Raw genomic sequence first — 21492 nt, forward strand, 5'->3', positions numbered from 1 at the left:
GAGCTCAGACGGGTCCAAAAACCAGAGTGGCGAGCAGGACGAGGCCGAGGGACGTGAGAGAACGGCGTGAGGCCGGTGGCGTGAGTGATAATGAATGTCACCTGTGAGACGCATCTCTCACGGAGGAGCGGAAGCTTAAAAGGAGGAGCGACGACTGTGAAGAGCGAGAGAGGAACAGGCCTGATTTTATGTTGCATTTTGTTTCTGTTTTGTGTGGCCAGCAGTCGTCTACTACTTTTACTACTTTTGTTTTTGTATTAGTGTTATTTTATTATTAAAATGTTTGAATGTTCGCCGGTTCACGCCTCCTTCTTCCCATAACATCTGAACCCCGTTACGACCAGAGATCTGGCTCTTCAGTAAAAGACCTACAGACAGAATGGTGTTGGAATTAAACTCATCCATAATGAGGCAAATAACATGCTGCTAATCTTAGAGCTGATTTAGCTAATCAAAATTTAGCACACAAATATATCAAATTATGTCCATTGAAAGTGAAAGTATAAAATGTGATAGTAAAATAATTTATTGAATGCATCTGTCATTTTGTATATTATTAATACCATACTTTCATTTTACATTTCTACACATTTTAGAAATGATCTCTTATGTTTGATCTATCGATCGATCGATCTATAGATAGATAGATAGATAGATAGATAGATAGATAGATAGATAGATATAGAGGTGCATTATCAGATCACATAACTGACTTAATACAAATTAAAATTATAGTTATTATAGTGGCTCTTCTCAGGATCCTCACCTGACAAAAATTATATATAGATCTATCTATCTATCTATCTATCTATCTATCTATCTATCTATCTATCTATCTATCTATCTATCTATCTATCTATCTATCTATCTATCTATCTATCTATCTATCTATCTATCTATCTATCTATCTATCTATCTATCTATCTGGGGATACATGAGTATGTGTGATGATGTGATGTCTGTACAACAAAATCTAAAATGTTCATTTTATATTTAGATATGAACTGTTCTGATCTCAGAATATGGGCACAAATTGCAAATGGAGAGTAATTGATTAATATCAGGAAATGTTGCCATTTCCGTGTTGTCACTGCTATTTGATATGCGATGTCTTCATGTCCATGTCCTCATTTTTTTGTGTTTTGAAATTCTGTTGCAGTTATATGTAGTGACTAAATCTTATAATCTTCACTTGTACATTGTTGTTCTTGAGCCTTTGCTTACAGGATTCACCTACACTTTACTAGCACCTGAATACCCTTTCTCTTGCTTTTATTTTATTTGTGTGGGCCTATTATAAAACAAGTTTTAGATTTAATAATAAACAATTATTAAATTATTTTAATGATTACATTTAGTTTGGCCAAATCTATGCCATCTATGCTGTTACTTTACAGAGATTATGTAGGCCTAATTATAAGGCAACTAAACTACTGGTGAGGGAATATTCTGTCAGTTTTATATAAACACATCTCACAATTGGTTTGCTGACATCAAAATTTTGCACTTGATAAAGATCTGACTAACACAAATTAATTCAAGGCTGACTGAAAATTCAAGACACAGAAGTGACGTAAATGTAGCAGAACACTAGTTGTTGGCAAAGGTCACTTCTGGGTGTAATCATATCATGTGACTAATAGTAAAAGAGAAAAAGAAACCCTTTTGCAAATCGTTTCTGACGCTCCAGACCAACTGCAGCACGCAAGTAAGTTTTTTTTAAAACGTCCTCGATTACAGTTATTGATAATTAGGTTAAAGAACAGGTTATGTTTTTTCAGTAAGTATTACGAGGCCTTTTTTTAAATTCCTTCCTTTAATTTTTGGCTGTTGTTTTGTGATGAAATCAAAATTGAAAGCATTCTAACGGGAAACCAGACCTCGTGCACGTGGTGAATGATGCTTTAATGTATTTTTGTTGCCTATGTGTCAAATAAAATGTAATGTCAGCTATAATTAAATAGAACATTTCCGTTCACGTTGCACAATGACCTATAATAAAATAAAATGCCCCTTGAATCAGAATAAATCCTCGAATATTATTGTTCTTTAAAATCTTGAATTAATGATATCTGCATAACATTCATGTTGGTACTTTTCTGTGTAGCTACACTAAGGGGGGTTATTGCTGCACTCCCTACTCTTATACATGCTAGGCTGAATGGATACGCAGGGAGTTCTTGCCCGGAACAGATCCATACCGTCAATACTGTATGCTAATTGTCAATCGTATTTGACGATAGTGGTCCTGACAGAAAGTTTATTTTTGATTTTTTGATAAATACGTTAAAGAACAGTTAATGCTTTTTCAATACAAATATTACGAGGCATTTTTTTTTTAAAATCCTTCCTTTTATTTTAGGCTTTTATTTTGTGATGATGCAAAATCGAAAGCATTCTAACGGGAAATCAGACCCCAAGCACATGGTAAATGATGCTTTAATGTATTTTTGTTTGTGTAAAATGTAACAAATGTCAGCTATAATTAAATATAACTTTTCTGTTCACATAGCACAATGACCTATATTAAAATTAACTATTGTGGGAGCATTTGAAATTAATAGCCTACAATGAATTCTGAGCAACGTGATCAAATGATGTGAAATCAAATGAAAAGATATGGTTCGGTGGTGGATACGTAAATATGAGTGTAAATTAAAATCATATAAAACTGCAATATACATGTTCCGTTTTCCCTTCAATGTTTTGATCCAGTGCTGAAAAAAGTGTTTCTCCTTGCATAAGTTGTTTTTATTTTGTTTTGTTTTGAAGATTTATTTGAAATGCACCTAAACATTTGGTTACACCCATATTATTTTTATGCAGATTTTTGTTACCACCTCAACACTCATAATTATATTCACCTCATAACATTATGGTCATGTCCAGGTCGTGCTGAGCAGCTGAATGCCTTCAACACATCGATCCCAGTGCTGATCTGTTTTCAATGGAAGTTTAGCTGCAGTATGACAGAGGAGCGAGGAAATCTCTCTCTCTCTAAGATGAGTGTCTCAGAGAAACAGAGGTAAGACCACGTCTGTTTTTAGACAGTCATTTTAAACACTATGTACTGAAGTGTCAAAATTGTAACTCTACCATTAGGCAGAGTATTTGTCATAAAGTTTTAGTTCTATTTCTCAAACAGTCATCATTAATCAACAATCATAAACTTTGAGTATACGATTCATTATATGCTTTACTGAAATCATGATAAGCTGAAGTGATAATCCAGCTCCATCATTAAATTATAGTATAGTTCACCCAAAAATTGTATTTCTGTCATTATTTATTCACCCACAATTTGTTCCAAACCTCTATGAGTTTCGTTCTTGTGTTGAACACAAAATAAGATATTTTGAAGAATGTTCGTAACCAGAGAGTTGACAGTGGCCATTGACTTCCATAATAGGGAAAAAAATAATATGGAAGTCAATGGCTACCTTCAACTGTTTGGTTCCCTTTCAAGGGAACTCGAGCTGCGTTTGAGACGCGATGGGAACGCTCTGTGTGATTACGTCGTGAAGCACGTGTAAAATCAGTCCAATGGAAGCCCACTACGACATAGGTGACATCATAGACCAGGAAACTATAAAGCAGCCCTAAAATCAGACCGCGACAGCTTCTGTATCTTCAGCAAGCGCTCTCTGTATATCTGTCCTTGTCTATTTATTGTTGTCTGTCAAGCCCAATATATCTATCATTATTATGGCAAGCAAGCAAGATTATAGACGGTGTGTTGTTCCCTGCCCTCGTTATATTACGGGTGGGGACACACATCAGCTTTGTGTTGCTTGTTTGGGAGTGGAGCATGCCCAGTCAGTCCTCGAGGGGGCTGATTGTGAGCATTGTATGAGTCTATCAATAAAGACGCTCCGCTCTCGCCAATCGTTCTTTGAGGAGGGCGGCTCGGTTCGCGCTCCCCGCGCGGGTCCCGCTGTTGCCTAGACACGGCGGCGACTCGCATTTTGGGGTTTGCAAACGGATCTGACAGCGTGGGTTGGGACGGGCCCCGCCCTATCTCAGCTTTCACCTGCAGATCCAGTGTGCTGCGATTTCCAGTTCCGGGGAATTGGTATTGTTAGTTTTTTGTTAAGAAAAAGTGAACAAAACAAATAAAAATATTAAGAAAAAGGCAGATGTTTGATTTTTCAATAAATAGGCAGCTCATAACTCTGTTGAATAAAGAGGAGCTTTTAAAATGAGTTTTTTCTAATGCTGTTGCTAGTTAAATATTTACTGGACAGCTGAACATTATGAGAGTGAAAATAAAAAGAGTTTATTAGATGAAATATATATAAAAAATAAAAAAAAACAGGAAAACTCTGTATCTCAGCCTCCTCGTTGGGGACTACTGGTTTTTCCCTATCTCCACACTGAGGGGTCGAGATCGTGCAATAAACCGGTTACTATTTTATGTGTTTAATTCCCAAACGTCTAACTAGAGTAACGTTATGGGTATTAAGTATCATGGTATGACAGTGCCTTGGATTATAGAGACGCTTGCGTGCTTTCTCTTTCCCGAGTCGGGCGTCATCATTTTAACCCTGTCGTTACCCACCAGCCATCTTTAATAAAAAATACATTTTATTAGCCAGTACTGGTGGGTAAAGTATTTAAGGACATAGATGTGAGGATGTCAGCATTGACTCTATTCGAGAATATATTCGAGAATATATATATATATATATATATATATATATATATATATATATATATATGTTTATATGTATACGTTTTTCTGATATAAAAATAAAGAAAAAGAAAAGATAAAAATGTCTGTTCTTCTGGACACTCCGCTTTCAAGAAAACTAAACCTTTCAGCGGCGTTCCAGAGGTTTCCTCCTCACCAATCTATGTTCCTGAAACTGGCATAGAGTGCAAAGAAGAAGACCTGATGCCGAGGCTATCAGGCTTCTAAGGGTGGTCCCCTCCGGGGTAGGGACGGTTTTGAGAAATCGTTTCTCCTCGGCGCCCTCTGGGGTGCAACTCTCTGAGGAGGGTCGCAGCGCTGCCAGTTCGGTTGTTCCCTGCCGGTTCGCCGTTCAGGGCACCGAGGTGTCAGCGTCCCCATACGATCCTCCGAGGAGGGTCGTAGAGCAGTCAGTTCGGTCTCCCTGCCGGTTCGCCATTTCAGGGTGCCGAGGTGCCTGCTTTTTCCTACGATCCTCCGAGGAGGGTCGTAGGAACTAAGCTAGTTAGAGGTAGGCAAGATCTGAGGACTGTCGTCATCTCTAATAAAGCTTAGACAAGAAGTCCTGTCGAATGAAAAAAAAAAAAAAAAAAAACGGGGACGGTTTTGAGAAATCGTTTCTCCTCGTCGCCCTCTGGGGCGCTGCCCTCTGGCAGCGCTGCGACCCTCCTCAGAGAGTCGCAGCGCTGCCAGTTCGGTTGTTCCCTGCCGGTTCGCCGCTTCAGGGCGCCGAGGTGTCAGCGTCCCCGTGCAATCCTCTGAGGAGGGTTGTAGAACGGTCAGTTTGGTTGTTCCCTGCCGGTTCGCCGCTTCAGGGCACCGAAATGATTGTTCAATCAAATCCAGAGGCCAGTCTCGAGAGACTGGTTCCCTTATCGTAATTTCTGGCAGCGTGGAAACTTCTGCCAAATATTTCTCTATGGGTCCTGCACATAATAGAAAAGGGTTAAACGGAGTTGTGGAAACGGTGGGCTTGGCCTCTGAGGGGGTCCAGCTCGACTGAGGTCGTTGAGACCGTCCTTCAATCCAGAGCTCCTTCCACAAGAAAACTATGTACATTGAAATGGAAACTGTTCTCTACATGGCGTGGAGAACGTTTTTTAAATCTTGTTAACTGCCCGGTTGGTACAGTTCTCGATTTCCTACAAGACCGTTTCTCTGCTGGATTATCTCCCTCCACCTTAAAGGTGTACGTAGCGGCTATATCTGCTTATCACCCCTCTCGGGGCTTCTTCTCTTGGGAGAGATCCTCTAATTATTTGTTTTCTCCGTGGTATATTGAGGCTCAGGCCTGCACTGCAATCTAGAGCACCGGCTTGAGATTTGGCCATTGTACTTGAGGGTCTGGCCTTGGCTCCCTTCGAGCCCATCGAGGAGGTTTCAGAAAAATTCCTCACTCTAAAGACTATATTTCTCCTTGCTATTTCGTCTATCAAGAGAATTGGTGATTTACATGCTCGGTTGCTCCTTCATGTCTGGAATTTGCACCTGGTATGGTGAAAGCATTCCTCTACCCTAGACTGGGTTATATTCCTAAGGTCCCACTAAATGTTGGGGGCCCAATAGTGCGGCAGGCCTTTTATCCTCCACCCTTTAATACCCCAGATCAGGAACAGCTTAACCTATTTGTTTGTTTTGGGTCACTCAAGAGAGGATGCCCTGCATCTAAACAGGTGATGAGTAAATGGATAGTCGAGGCTATTTCATTGGCTTATGAAGCGGCCGGACAGCCTTCACCTATGGCTGTGCGGGCCCATTCTACTCGGAGTATGGCGGCCTCTATGGCCTTAATTTCGGGAGTTTCCCTTCTTGACGTGTGTAATGCGGCAGGATGGTCCTCTCCGCATATATTTGTCAGGTTTTATGACCTTGACCTCTCCACTCCTGGGGCGAGGTTGATTGCTTATTAGTGTGCGGAGGACTTCACACAGAACGGCCATTTGTCACTATGGCGTAGTGGGTATGGGGTTCCCATCGCGTCTCAAACGCATCTCGAGTTCCCTTGAAAGGGAACGTCTCAGGTTACGTATGTAACCCTGGTTCCCTGATAGGGAAAGAGACGCTGCGTTTGCCTGCCATACTTCCTGCATGCCCTGATCGACTTGCTTCAGGTTTTTCAGAAGCTGTCGCGGTCTGATTTCAGGGCTGCTTTATAGTTTCCTGGTCTATGACGCTTCCATTGGACTGATTTTACACGTGCTTCACGACGTAATCACGCAGAGCGTTCCCATCGCGTTTCAAACGCAGCGTCTCATTCCCTATCAGGGAACCAGGGTTACATACGTAACCTGAGACGTTTCTGACACTCTTCAAAATGTCTTCTTTTGTGTTCAACAGAAGAAAGAAACTCATACAGAGAAAGCAGTAAATGATGACAAAAATTAAGCGTAGCGTCAGTTCTGGCTGGCCACGTTAGTTAACTCGCATGAGCTGACTCTCAGCTGATCCACGTCTACTTATAGGAATACGACGCCTATCACTGCATACATATATAAGCTCCTTCAATATTATCAGCAGCTATTGTGTTTCTTATGAGCTAATTACCCTCCTTCATCCCCAGCTCCTCCTCTCGTCAGTCAGGATTGATTGCCCTTTGAATCAGAATAAATCCTCGAATTATGTTGTTCTTTAAAATCTTGAATTAATGATATCTGCAAAACATTCATGTTGGTTCTGTTCTGTGTACCCTAAGGGGGGTTATTGCTGCTCTCCCTGCTCTTATCCATGCTAGGCTGCATGGATATACGCAGGGAGTTCTTGCCCGGAACAGAACCATACTGTCAATACTGTATGCTAATTGTCAATCGCATTAGACGATAGTGGTCCTGACTGAAAGTTCATCTTTGGGTGAACTATCCCTTTATGAAGCTCAGTAAGATAGATACTACCTAGTGTTAGTGTATATATGAATCTATAGAATGCAACAAACACTCAGGAATAAAGTGAAATGAAGAAGTGTCATGTTCATAAACCAGTTAAGGTGTATGGTTGAAAACAAAGTGTCCTGCTTCTCAGTTACAACTTTAGTTTCTCTGCCAAAAAGGCGTTTTACATTCGTAAGGTCACAGAGATGCTGATAGTGATCAAGGTTTATTGGCTGAGGTGTTAAACATTAAGGATCTGTCTTGGTATCAACTTTGTACCCGTTTTTAAAAACAAAACAAAAACATATTTCAAAAAGATGCAGAAAAGGACAAAGGTTAGATGTCCAGGGAGTTATACAAAATTCATTGTAATAATAGGGCAAAGATGGCATTACAATCTTCTCCCTGTCTAGGGTTGGGAGAGGGTAACAAACTTAAATTAAATTAAAAAATGTAAACGAGGAAGAGATAGAAAGCAGATCACAGAAATAGCAAACTTCACAAACAGTTTGACCCTAGAGAGCCAGCAAGGAATCACAACGCCTTAACCCTTTGATGCACAAGTTATGAAAACCCCTTCTAATGCACAACATGAGTCTAAAAAGATGTTATTTCCGTCATGGCTGAATGTTTCTTTGCTGATTTTTTTTAAATATATCCATTTTATCATTTGTTATTCCAGGTATTCATTAAATATCTTGTTTTTTGATTTCCACAAATCATTATGTTTATGTTTCCTTTCTTACTTTAAAAACAAACACAGTTTTTGTATTTCTACATCAATTTTACATACACGGGTCTAAAATGACCCGTATTCATTTCCTATGTTATTTCAGGTGGCTTTGACAGTTACAGATTTTAAAATCAAAAAGGCGGGAAATAAAGGACCCTAAACTCTTAACACATAGAACCATTTCAGCATACGAAGGCTTATTCAAGACTATACGGTTCTTAATAGAACTTTTAGGTCTATTACATGTAATTAAGCTTTAAAGGGGCATTCGGCAACTATTTCAACTTAATAAAACCATTTAGAAATCATTTGGATGGTTTAATAACCTGTTCTGGTGAGAATGGTGACTTTCCCTGCTCCCCCCAACGTTCCTAGGCGGAAAACCAACCTTGCAACATGAGGACTAACGTCCCGGTAAGTTGGAAATAGGAAGTCTCGTGAGAAGCGAGAACGAGCGAGAAACACAAACTGCTTTATGGCAATTCGACATAAACACACACGCCGCGCTCAATGTGTATGAAGGATTACCCAACTCGGTAGACATACTCTACACGATAAAGTTGGCCGGCTCCGATAATAACAAATGCACGTGAGCAGCGGTAGAAAGGGGGAGGAGGGTGCCGCAAGTGAGTTTTTTTACGACATTGTTGTGAAATATACTCCTCAAAGCTGTAGGGGGAGCTCATTGAGAAAACATGCGACAACAAAAGTGAAAATCAGCGAAGAAATAGCTAGGGTTGCGGAGTTCCCCTTTAAAAACCCATCTTTTTTTAGTGTAGCTAACATTAGCTAGAATAGAATATGTCAACAGCTAGCTAGCTAATAGTATTGGATATGTTTCTCTTTCTCACTAGTAATTTCTCACTTAGATTTCATGGTCAAGGTAACCCTAGCCTAATATTCAAATATTATCTCCAGTTATCTTTTACAAAATATCAAATATTTTCTGTGGTTAAAATAAAATAAGACTTGCATCAAATATACAAAAGCAGCTGTGTTGAGTTGTGAAATGTGTGGCAGGTGAATAGTATGTAATACTATAGTAATAGTATTTATGCAGTAAATATGTTCCTACTTGCAAAAATGTACAAATATCAATGGTTTCTATACGGGTCATTTTTTACCCATGTATGTAAAATTGATGTAGAAATACAAAAACTGTGTTTGTTTGTAAAGTAAGAAAGGAAACATAAATATAAATATTTAATGAATATCTGGAATAACAAATGATAAAATACCTATATTTTTAAAGATTCAGCAAAGAAACACTCAGCTATGACTGAAATTACATAGGAAATGAATACGGGTCATTTTAGACCTGTGTATGTAAAATTGATGTAGAAATACAGAAACTGTGTTTGTTTATAAAGTAAGAAAGGAAACATAAACATAATGATTTGTGGAAATCAAAAACAAGATATTTAATGAATACCTGGAATAACAAATGCTAAAATACATATATTTTAAAGATTCAGAAAAGAAACAATTAGCCATGACTGAAATTACATAGGAAATGAATATGGGTCTTTTTAGACCCATTGTTACGAAGTGGTTTTGTGCCCTGTCTTGTTCTATGGTTCCCTGTCTTGTCTATTAGTTATCCCAGGTGTTTCTGATTTCCCACGCCCCCTTGTTTAGCTCGTTTGTCCCTGATTATTTAGGCCCTGTGTTTCAGTCTTGTCTTTGTGAGTTCTTGTCTATTGTTTAATGTGATGTTGGTTGTTCCTGTTCCCGAGCCCTGTATCCAGTCTTGCTTGTTGTAAAGTTTGTAGTTTGTTAATTAAAGCGTGTGGTGCAGTTGGATCCTGCCTCATCTTTACTTCAACCGCATTACGTTACACCCATGTTATGCATTAGAAGGGTAGTGACACAAAAACATTTTTTATTTAAAAAGTAAGAAAGGAAAAATAAAAATAAGGATTTGTGATGATCAAAAACAAGTTAATTGAAGAATACCTGGAATACTAAATGATTGAATTAATTTCTTGTAAAGATATAGAAAATAAAAACTCAGTCGGGTCACTTTAGACCCATGTTGTGCATCAACAGGGCAAGCACTTAATACATTTGAATTATGGAACGATACTTTCATATGGATCTTTGTGTCACTGAATAAGGCTTGGACGCGCGTTCGGTCCTCGTTGCGGTTCTTGAACTGGAAGCGCTCTGATGCGCGTTTCACTCGTGGGAAATTCAAAACTGAAAGTAAGTTGTCTTGAAAGCTATAAGGAAGAGTTCGTTTCCCTCGTAGAACCGGACTTCTACCAAACACGAAAAGCAAGCTAGAGTGAAAATAAAAGACTGAGCTAAACTCAAAAAGGAAAGTAAAATGAGAGAATAAGAAGACAAGACAAAACGAAGCACCACGAAGACACGACAGGAAGAGCGAAGGAAAGATGTTCGGGCCATCACCTTTGTTTTAAGAAAGACAGCTCACACCTCCTTTGGAGCAGAATAACCAATCACCTTACAGATTTTTGAGCGCGAACCCTTCTCTTTGTCTTGTCAAAACGTAGTTTATGACCTTGTAAGAAAATGTGATTCTACTCCAGAAAGCCGTGCACAGAGAATCATACATTTTACTGTAATCTCCTGTACGTGACCAACTCAGTGAGACTGAGGAGATTACAACAAGAAAGATATGGAAAAAGAATAGGAATACTGAGTTATATTCATATACATAATATAGGCATTTAGGGTTTTACCTAACAAATCTAGAGAAGTCATAACTATACTAAAATGAAAGCAGTACACATAGGTATACAGGAATATATCGTGCTCTTTTCAGAATTACCCATTTCTGGATTTAAACGTGAGGAATGTCTGTATGTGTGTGCGTTTTCATTCGGAGTCCTTTCTTGCCGGAAAGGGGTGGGGTTCAGTTGATAAACATCTATTTGAAGCTCGCTCATCGCTGGTTTTATGGGTATTTGCTTTCCTTCGTGCACGCCACAAAAGTGTCAATGGACAATTTGGACCCATTAGATGGAGACTTTTTGGCGCTCACTAGTTGAGTTATAGGCAAAACTCAAAGGGTTAAAAGGTTTTTGGCATGTTGGAATGAGCGAGCCATCCTGACATTGTCCATACGCTACACCAATCAACTGAATTTACCACAGATGGACTCCAATCAAGTTGTAGAAACATCTCAAGGAGGATCAGTGGAAACAGGATGCACCTGAGCTCAATTTTGAGTGTCACGGCAAAGGCTGTGAACACATATGTACATGTGATTTTTTTCGTTTATTATTTTTTTAATAAATTTGCAAAGATTTCAAACAAACTTCTTTCATGTTTTCATCATGGCCTATTTTTTGTAGAATTTTGAGGGGAAAATAATGAAAAATAATATTTTTTTCAATAAGGCTGTAACATAAAATGTGGAAAAAGTGAAGCAATGTAAATATTTTCCGGATGCACTATGTATCTTGAAATAAATATGTGTTGCTTTGGATAAAAGTCTTCCAAATTCCAGTGAAATTTCTGGATAGGTAATGTAAAAGAAAATTAAGAAGAACTTCTTTCCATCCAATCATACTCAAAGCGCCAAGAGTATGAAGTTACTCGCTTATTATTTATTAAATAAATAAAAACAAAATGACGATAATGCACAGTTATAGTTTGTGTTAAATCATTGTTTGCAACAATAAACCTCTTCAAATGAGACTGAAGTACCCCATGTAGTAAAATGTTTTTATCTCTCTCCTCTTTGTGCTATTAGGCAAAGATCAGACTTAGAGGTTTCCTGCTCTAAAGAGTCTGTAAAGAGTGACCAGTCGAAAAGTGATGCACAATATTTCACTCAAGAAACACCTACCAAAAGGTATTTCATACGTTTTTCACTGTTGGTTACACAAAGATGGTGTTAAAGTTTTTTAATGAATAGTTATCATAAAACTTAAAGTTTTGTTTCTCAATCAAACAATTGCATTATAATATTGTGATTAACTAATTTCACCTTTCGTTGGTAGGAGAACAATAATAATGCATTGTTATTGTTTGCTAAATTGTATTTAATTATTTACTGAGATAAACTTCTTCAAATGAGACCTTTGTGAAAAAGAACTACATTTGTGTTGTTAGTGAAAGATCAGTCTCACATTTTATATTAGGAGACAGGCTATTGTATGCAGCCTAATTTGCACACATCATGCATCATGACGGTGCTGAGCGTGCATTCTACAAGATAGCCTAAGAGATATAATTTCACCCTCACGCTCCGTCATGGCGATATCGCGAGACAGTTTGGAACTAGGCAAAGACAGACTTTCTTCTTGAATATTATAAACAGCAACTTAAACACACACACTCTTTTTGCTACAGTAGAGAGTCTGACAAACCCCCAAGTTTCATTCCCAGAGAAATGCTCTCAGACAGCAAGTGCAGTGCGTTTGCTTCCTTCTTCTCTGAGAAAATCAATAATATCAGAAAGGTGATCAATACATCCTTGAGTTGCGCTTGGGTAGTAAAGTAGTTAATATGTCTGATTTCGAAGAAATTGATGTCAAAATATTGGAAGAAACTGTACTGGACCTCAACATGCACCCTTGAGACACTTCCAAAATCTTTTTTTCAAAAGTATGTTTAACTGTTTAGAAGCAGATCTTCTAGAAGTGGTAAATGCCTCACTTTTCTGCAAAACTGCAGTATAAGCCCCTCCTGAAAAAGTTCAATCTGGATTAGACCATATTAAGCAACTATAGACCAATCACAAATCTTCCTTTTATAGGCAAGATTATTGAAAAAGTTGTCTTCAATCAGATTAACAAATTCTTAAGCTCGAATGGATCCTTTGTCAATTTTCAATCTGGTTTCAGACTGCATCACAGCACAGAGACAACTCCCATAAAGATAATAAATAATATTCGCTTAAATACTGATACAGGCAAATTATCAGTGCTGGTACTACTCGACCTTAGTGCTGCATTTGACTGCACTGTCGATCACAACATACTTCTTGACAGGCAGGAAAACTGGGTCGGCTTTTTGGGATAGTCCTAAAATGGTTCAGGTCATACTTAGGAGGGAGAGGTTATTATGTGAGTATATACCTTATGTAGCCCTGCACCTTTCAGCACTGCGCTTGCTGTGTTTTGTCTTCCGGTATGTATTTTACAGCGATCTTGCGTATTTATGAATGAACGGCTCGTTTTAAAATCTTCCCGGTCTACTGACATTTGTTAAGACATCTGCTTTAAACATTACAATCATCATGATAACTTTCGTTAACTTTACATTAAGTAAATCCACTTCAAAAGCTAATTACTTCTGGACAGCAATGCCATAGAAATATACAGAACCACTGCAAATACAGAAGTTCAAAGACAATATTCTAAAGATGGCTGCACGCGCCCTTGTTTCTCTAGCGCATAAGGTCTATAGGTGACCATAAGTTTGAGTGAACATCCATGACATGAGGAGTTCCTCAAGTTTTAATTCTTACGCCACTCCTATTCTGTTTATGCTCCCACTGAGCCAAATAATGAGAAATAACTAAATTGCTTACCATAGCTATGCAGACGACACACAGATCTACTTAGCCCCATTGCCTAACTATTACAGCCCCATTGACTCCCTGTGCCAATGCATTGATGAAGCAAACAATTGGATGTGCCAACACTTTCTTTAGTTAAACAAAGAAAAAACTTAAGTCATTGCATTTGGATACAAAGATGAAGTTCTCAAGGTGAATGCATACTGTACCTTCTCTTTAGGGGTTAAACAACTAAAAATCAAGTAAAATCTCGGTGTGACTCTAGAGTCAGGCCTTAGTTTCAGTGGTCATGTCAAAGCAATAACTAAAGCATACTATCATCTAAAAAATATTGCAAGAATTAGATGCTTTGTTCTCTTACGAGAGTATCTCTCGTACTGCGTAATATCTTACGCTATGGGGAAAACCTCTTTTCCACGAGATATTGAAGCCAAAAATTATCCTTTAATTTTGATTAATGTAAAACGCTGTGCGGCAGCGTGCAGACATAGGCAAGACGGCTCGCGCGCCTATTGGCTGCCCTGCGGCAACAGCAGCAAGCCTATCGAGAGAGGCCCTGCGTGACGTGACATCCAATGGGGGTGCTTCGCGCCCATTTCGTCGCGTCCCGCCAGAATAGGCGTGGCCTTGGCCTATAAATACGCTCGACAGGCTGATACAAACTGATTTTCAACTCTTCAGCGACGCACTACTGCATCGCTGGATCCGGAGTGAGAAGCCGCGCCGTCTGATTGTAAGCCCCGCCTTCTGCGGGACGAGCCTTCGAGCCTGAAGTCGCTGGCCTACACCTCGCCGCCTTCAGCCGCCGTACCTGCTACGCTTTCCGGCGTTCATATCCTTTTCACTGCTGAGTGTGTGTTCGCCGCTGCGACTCACACTCTATCTCTGTTTTGTATCTGTTCTAAAAGAGCAAGCGTCTTTTTGAAGACGCTTCGTTCCTGTGGAACTATTGCCATGGTGACTCTGAGGACTTGCCTGGCATTTTCTCTCCGAGTCTGCACTCCCGCCCGCTGTAGTGCCGCGCCGCAAAGCGCCGTATTCAGCGGGTCCTCGAGCCTTCTCCAGCCCGTGAAAGCTCGCCGGTTCGCCCGCCAGCTTCACCAGCTTCAATCGAGTCGCTCACTGACGGACAACGGCCGCCGCGCGCCGCCGCTTCCGCCATTAGTGACGACAAGATAGCTGCATCGGTAGAGGAGGCCAGCTATTGCCATGGTGAGTGAGACTCCCGCCCGCTGTAGTGCCGCGCCGCAAAGCGCCGTACTCAGCGGGTCCCCGATCCTTCTCCAGCCGTGAAAGCTCGCCGGTTCGCCCGCCAGCTTCACCAGCTTCAATCGAGTCGCTCACTGACGGACAACGGCCGCCGCGCGCCGCCGCTTCCGCCATTAATGACGACGAGATAGCTGCATCTGTAGAGGAGGCCAGCTGCTATATCCCCGCGTCGGACAGTGAGGATTGGGCGAGCTCTGTGGATCTCCCCCTTCTGCCCGCGAGTCGTCAGGGAAACGGGCCAGCATTAAACCGCGGCTAGCTTTTCTTTACGTTATAAGAAAGCTACCCCGCCCCCCGTGGGCATGCGTCATCGGCGAAATGAGGATAGAGTGTATTTTTAGTCCCGCCGAGGCCGGACCAATCTCCATTTCTCAAACATTTCTCAGTTCCTCTTAGTTTGAGCGGCTGAAAATGTCAATATTGCAGCAATGAGCCTGTTGTATAACACGCACGCATGCAAACAAACGCCAACACACACAAAACTGTGATGACGCTCTATTATATGCTCGAGCTATTTTAAGCTTTTGTCGTTTCCCCCTGTGGTTCAGTGGCGAAACCTACAGCCATCGCACGGGAGACCCGTGTTCGATCCCAGCTCTCGCAGCAGATAAAATTTAGTCTCGCCGCGGCCAGACTTGCACTGATACTTTTCGCTCGTTCAGTTCCAAGAAAATGTGACTGTTCCAGTGTATTTTGCAGTAAACAAGCCGGTACCATGGCCCGCTTGCCTGCACACAAATGCTGTTTCCACGGCGACCCAGAAAAATCATATAAGCAATGTATTGTCTGGTATTCCGGCCACAGCCGATGGTGTTTTGAGTGTAATAAAAATGCCCACAGCCCAGTGTTCATTTCTACACACAAACACAGCCCGCCACAGTGCAGGGCTCGCACATATGAAATCGACTCATGTCAATTGTGCATTAAATGTAGTGAATGTGCCCACAACCCAGTGCCCACAAACACTACACACTGCATGTGCCACGTTTTCTGTAAAACGAAACCAACACACATACAGTCAGCTAAGACCCACGGTGTTTAAGTCTCGCCGTGGCCAGACTCCACCGAAACCTATCGCTCGTTCAGTTCCAAACAATGTGACTGTTCCAGTGTATTTCGCAGTAAACAAGCCGGTACCACAGCCCGCTTGCCTGCACATTAACGCCATTTTTACGGCGACCCAGATAAATCCAATAAAGAGTGCATTTTCTGGTGTCCCGGCCATAGCCGATGGTGTTATGAGTGTTGTAAGAATGCCCACGTCACAGTGCCCATTCCCACACACAGACACAGCCCGCCACAGTTCAGGGCTAGCACAAATAAAATCGACTCATGTCGATTGTGCAAACGTAGTGAATGTGCCCACGACACAGTGCCCACAAACACTACACAGTGCGTGTCCCACGGTTTCTGTAAAAACGAAACCAACACATATTCAGTCAGCTCAAGCCGACGGTGTTTTCAGTGCAGTAAATGTGCCCGCTGTCCCGCGCCCACATTCACTCTCAGACACGCTGAACCCTACGGGGTTTGTCCCGCTCGTTCTCTCTCCACAATTTGTCATAGAGAAAGCGAGTGCGAACAGGCTGCCCGCCGTGATCGGCTCGCCCCCCGCCTCGCACACTTTAAACACAGTGTTCATGTCTCAGCACACCGAAGCTCTGCAGCCGCCGCTGTGCCGCGGCCATAGCCCGGATATCATTCTGCCTCTAGCTATCCACGCGAATGCATGGGCAATGCTTCCCGGGGTATCAGAATGGGTGTTGAACACTATAAAGAGAGGCTATTCGCTACAGTTTGCTCGACGTCCCCGCCGTTGCACGGCGCGTGTCGAAACCACGGTGGACAATGAAGTATCTCATCTACTTCGAACCGAAATAGCGAAACTACTGAGCAAAGGGGCCATAGAACCTTTATCTCAGAGCGAAGGGGGTGTATACAGCAGATATTTTCTGGTACCGAAAAAAGACGGGGGTCTCAGACCCATTCTAGATCTGCGACAATTGAACAAAGCGCTTCTGAAACGCAAGTTCAAAATGCTGACAACCAGCAAAATCCTCGCGCACGTGCGCCAGGGAGACTGGTTCATGTCAATAGATCTGAAAGACGCCTATTTCCAAATACAGATTGCGTCACGTCACAGGTCACGAAGTCACAATCACGAAGGCGATTCTTGAGATTCGCCTTCGAGGGCCAGGCATATCAATACACAGTCCTACCGTTCGGCCTGTCTCCAGCACCCAGTATATTCACAAAGTGCATGGACGCGGCTCTCGCACCCCTGAGACTTCAGGGCATGCGAATTTTGAACTACTTGGACGACTGGTTGATTCTAGCTCGATCACGATCAGAGCTCATAGAACACAAGACCGCATTACTCGAGCATCTCGAGAATTTGGGTCTCACAGTCAATTGGGCGAAGAGTTCGCTGTCTCCCAGCCAGAAAATCTCCTTTCTGGGAACAGTGATGGACTTGCTGTCTATGACAGCACGTCTGTCGCCGGAGCGAGGACTGAACATTCAGCGCGCCGTGAAATCCTTCCGCCGCGGCTCTATAGTCCAGCTCAAACGGTTTCAGAAAATGCTGGGCCTCATGGCCTCAGCATCTTCAGTACTTCAGCTGGGCCTGCTTCGCATGCGCCCACTGCAGTTATGGCTGAAAGCACGAGTTCAAAAAAGCACGGGCTTGGGCCGCTGGTCTGTTTCGCCTCAGGGTCGACAGGAAATGCGTCTCGGCTCTGAAACCTTGAAAAAAGCCGACTGGTACCAGTCAGGCGTGAGTCTGGGGACTCCCTCGAGTGTGATGGTGGTGTCCACGGACGCCTCCACCTCGGGGTGGGGAGCGCTGCTCGAGGGCAGACCGTTCTTTGGCCAGTGGTCAGAACGGGAGAAGCTCCTACGCATAAACTGTCTAGAAATGCTGGCAGTAGACAACGCGCTAAGGCGTTTTTGTCCCCAGATAAAAGGCCGCCACGTCTTAGTCCGGTCGGACACATGTCAGTGGTGGCGTACATAAATCACCAGGGCGGCGTCAGGTCCCGAAGCCTTTACAGGCTGACGAAACGCTTCCCTGGGCTGGGCTCAGCACAACCTGCTTTCACTGAAAGCAGCGCATGTGCCTGGTCACCTGAATCTGGGACCAGACAGACTGTCCAGAAACAATGTCCCAGCAGGGGAATGGTCGCTGCACCCGCAGACGATCCAACTGCTGTGGGAGACATTCGGCAGAGCGCAGGTGGACCTGTTCGCGTCCCAGGAAAACGCTCACTGTCCGAACTTTTTCTCCAAGAGCAGGGACGCGCTGGCCCACGTATGGCCCCGACGCCCCCTCTATGCTTTTCCCCCCGTCTCGCTCCTGCCTCAAGTGCTGGAACGAATCAGGGAAAATGGATGCCCAGTGCTGCTCGTGGCTCCGCTATGGACGAACCAAACCTGGTTCCCAGTCCTGATGCAGCTGGCCAGCACTGCCCCGTGGCCGATACCGGTGGGGAGAGACCTCCTCTCTCAGGCAAAGGGCTCGATTTGGCATCCTCGCCCGGAGTTATGGTCCCTACATGTGTGGGCCATCAACGGGTACCCGCTAACCTCCCGGAGGGAGTGTTAAACACGATCACGCAGGCTAGGGCCCCGTCTACTAGACGGCTCTACTCCTCGAAATGGTCAGTGTTCTCTACCTGGTGTCAAGCTCAGGGCTTTTCACCCGTAGACTGCGGGGTTACGGAAGTGCTCTCCTTCCTTCAGGAGCTGCTGGATAAGGGTAGAACCCCGTCCACGCTCAAAGTATACGTGGCGGCGTTTGCAAAACCGACGTCTGGCCAATCACTGGGGAAGAACGACCTCGTCGTGCGATTCCTCAGGGGAGCTCGGAGGCTGAATCCTTCCAGACCTCCCTCAGTCCCTATGTGGGACCTTTCTACGGTTCTGGAAGCCCTGAAAGGTGCCCCATTCGAGCCAATCCATTTGTCAGACATGAAGCACCTGTCTTTCAAAACGGTATTTCTTGTGGCTCTTGCTTCAATGAAGCGCGTGGGGGACTTGCAAGCGCTTTCAGTAAGCGCGTCCTGTATTGAGTTTGGGCCTAATGACTCAAAAGTCATACTCAAACCAAGGCACGGGTACGTGCCAAAATCCCTCAACACACCGTTCAGGGCCCAGGTTATTTCCCTGTGCGCCCTCCCGGTGAACAATGAGGAAGCGGATGCTAATCTCCTTTGCCCCGTCAGGCCGCTGAGGGCTTATGTGTCCCGCTCGTCTGTCTTCAGGCAGACCGAGCAGCTCTTTGTTTTGTTTGGCGGACGCTCCAAGGGACTGGCCGCATCAAAACAGAGCCTATCCAGATGGATAGTCGATGCCATAGCGCTGGCTTGCACTTCTAAGGGCCTGCAGTGTCCTTTGGGTGTCAGAGCGCACTCCACGAGAGGCGTGGCCTCTTCGTGGGCGTGGTCTAGTGGGATTTCCTTGCATGATATCTGTATGGCGGCGGGCTGGGCCTCGCCGTCTACATTTATAAGGTTCTATAACCTAGAAGTTCCCGCCTTACAGGCCAAGCTGCTGTCGGTCTAGAATTCAGTACTATCTGTCCCGCTGCGCCGGCGCAGAATGCTGAGTTTTGATTGAGTATCGCTCACTGATCGATGGAACAGCTCCATGGGTGTTGAATAGCCCGTATTTTTGCCCAGTTCAGGCTGAACGCGTTCACCCTGTCTGCGGGATATACTGTTGACATAACTAGCTCCTATGGGATGCTATTTCGTGGGGAATGATGCTGGTAGCCTCTCTTCTCCGACTCTTTGTGAGTCTACGGTGATTATGCACTATATGAGCCCCGGGCTACTGCCCTTGGGACTTTGGTGTCGGATCCCAGTACGCACGGCGTCTTACATTGTGTTCCCCATAGCGTAAGATATTACGCAGTACGAGAGATACTCTCGTAAGAGAACGTACTCGGTTACTAACGTAACCTCGGTTCTCTCTAGAGAGGGAACGAGTACTGCGTATCTTGCCGTGCATACAACAGCGCTGGTTCGCTTCAGCGTTGAAAACCAGTTTGTATCAGCCTGTCGAGCGTATTTATAGGCCAAGGCCACGCCTATTCTGGCGGGACGCGACGAAATGGGCGCGAAGCACCCCCATTGGATGTCACGTCACGCAGGGCCTCTCTCGATAGGCTTGCTGCTGTTGCCGCAGGGCAGCCAATAGGCGCGCGAGCCGTCTTGCCTATGTCTGCACGCTGCCGCACAGCGTTTTACATTAATCAAAATTAAAGGATAATTTTTGGCTTCAATATCTCGTGGAAAAGAGGTTTTCCCCATAGCGTAAGATATTACGCAGTACTCGTTCCCTCTCTAGAGAGAACCGAGGTTACGTTAGTAACCGAGTACGTTTTCAGTCAAGACTTAGAGAAACTTGTGCATGCATTCATCACCAGCAGGGTGGATTACTGCAATGTACTCCTCACTGGCCTTCCTAAAAAGACCATAAGACAGTTGCAGCTCATACAGAACGCTGCTGCCAGGATTCTGAGCAGGACCAGAAAATATGAACATATCACACAAGTCCTCAGGTCTTTACACTGGCTGCCAGTTACATTTAGGATTGATTTTGAAGTATTATTACTGGTATATAAATGAGACTGAAGTATCTCCTATAGTAAAGTGTTTTTTTTCTTCTCTTGTCTCTTTGTTATTAGAATAAGATCAGGCTCACATTTGTCCTCTGTGTCTGTGAAGAGTGACCAGTCAAAAGATGATGGAGCAAACTTCAGTGAGAAAACACCATGTAACAAAAGGTATTGCATTTGTTTCTACAAGCGTCTTACAGGCGATCCATTGATTAATTATTGTTAAATAAGTAAAATCTGTCATCACATGTAACTGTCACGGGTTGTGTGTCTATATAAAGTGAATGAGAATTCAAAACAAACACACAGAAGATCACAGGAGAAAATGACAGAACCAAACCAAAACAGAACAAACACGTTACACAAACATGCAGTGGTTTTAACTTGGTGTATGTACTAGAAATTGACTAAATATAAGATTAAATCAAAGTATTTTGAAAGAAAATTGTAAACAGCTGTACTTGTTAATGAACATGGCCATTAAATTACACAGGTAGCCACTATAGGGCACTACATTCCACAGTGGAAATACAGAACAGGCAGTCAAGTATAAATACATTACACACAGGGGCTATATTACATATAAGTACCATTTGCAACTTCAAACCTCTTTAAAGGAACCTGTAGAACCTGTATCCTTCCTTTCTGCTCTTTGTGTAATTAGTGAAAGATCGTTCTCACGTGTATCCAGCTCAGTGTCTATGAAGACTGACAATTCAAAAGGTGATGGACCGCACTTCTGTGAGAAAACACCATCATCTACCAAAAGGTATTTCTTGTGTACTTTATAAAACTGCTTTTCCAATCAACCTCCTTTCTGTA

General features: G+C 42.9%; 1 protein-coding gene and 1 pseudogene across 2 annotated transcripts in view; both read left to right on the forward strand.

Annotated features, from left to right (window-relative positions):
• Window positions 1-21492, forward strand: part of LOC143735398 (uncharacterized) — a 154632-nt pseudogene that overhangs the window by 51021 nt on the left and 82119 nt on the right. The window lies entirely within an intron of this gene.
• LOC143735404 (NACHT, LRR and PYD domains-containing protein 3-like) overlaps window positions 2146-21492 on the forward strand; it is a 38898-nt gene continuing 19551 nt past the window's right edge. The window contains exons 1-5 of the mRNA XM_077225520.1: window positions 2146-2427; window positions 2890-3025; window positions 12009-12110; window positions 20740-20838; window positions 21335-21439. Of these exons, the coding sequence (XP_077081635.1) occupies window positions 2967-3025; window positions 12009-12110; window positions 20740-20838; window positions 21335-21439 (365 nt within the window). The 5' untranslated portion in view covers window positions 2146-2427; window positions 2890-2966. The remainder of the gene's footprint in view (window positions 2428-2889; window positions 3026-12008; window positions 12111-20739; window positions 20839-21334; window positions 21440-21492) is intronic.

The sequence above is a fragment of the Siphateles boraxobius genome, unplaced genomic scaffold, assembly GCF_051911475.1.
Source record: "Siphateles boraxobius isolate OS27281-9 unplaced genomic scaffold, OSU_SipBor_1 13, whole genome shotgun sequence".
Lineage (NCBI taxonomy): Eukaryota > Metazoa > Chordata > Actinopteri > Cypriniformes > Leuciscidae > Siphateles > Siphateles boraxobius.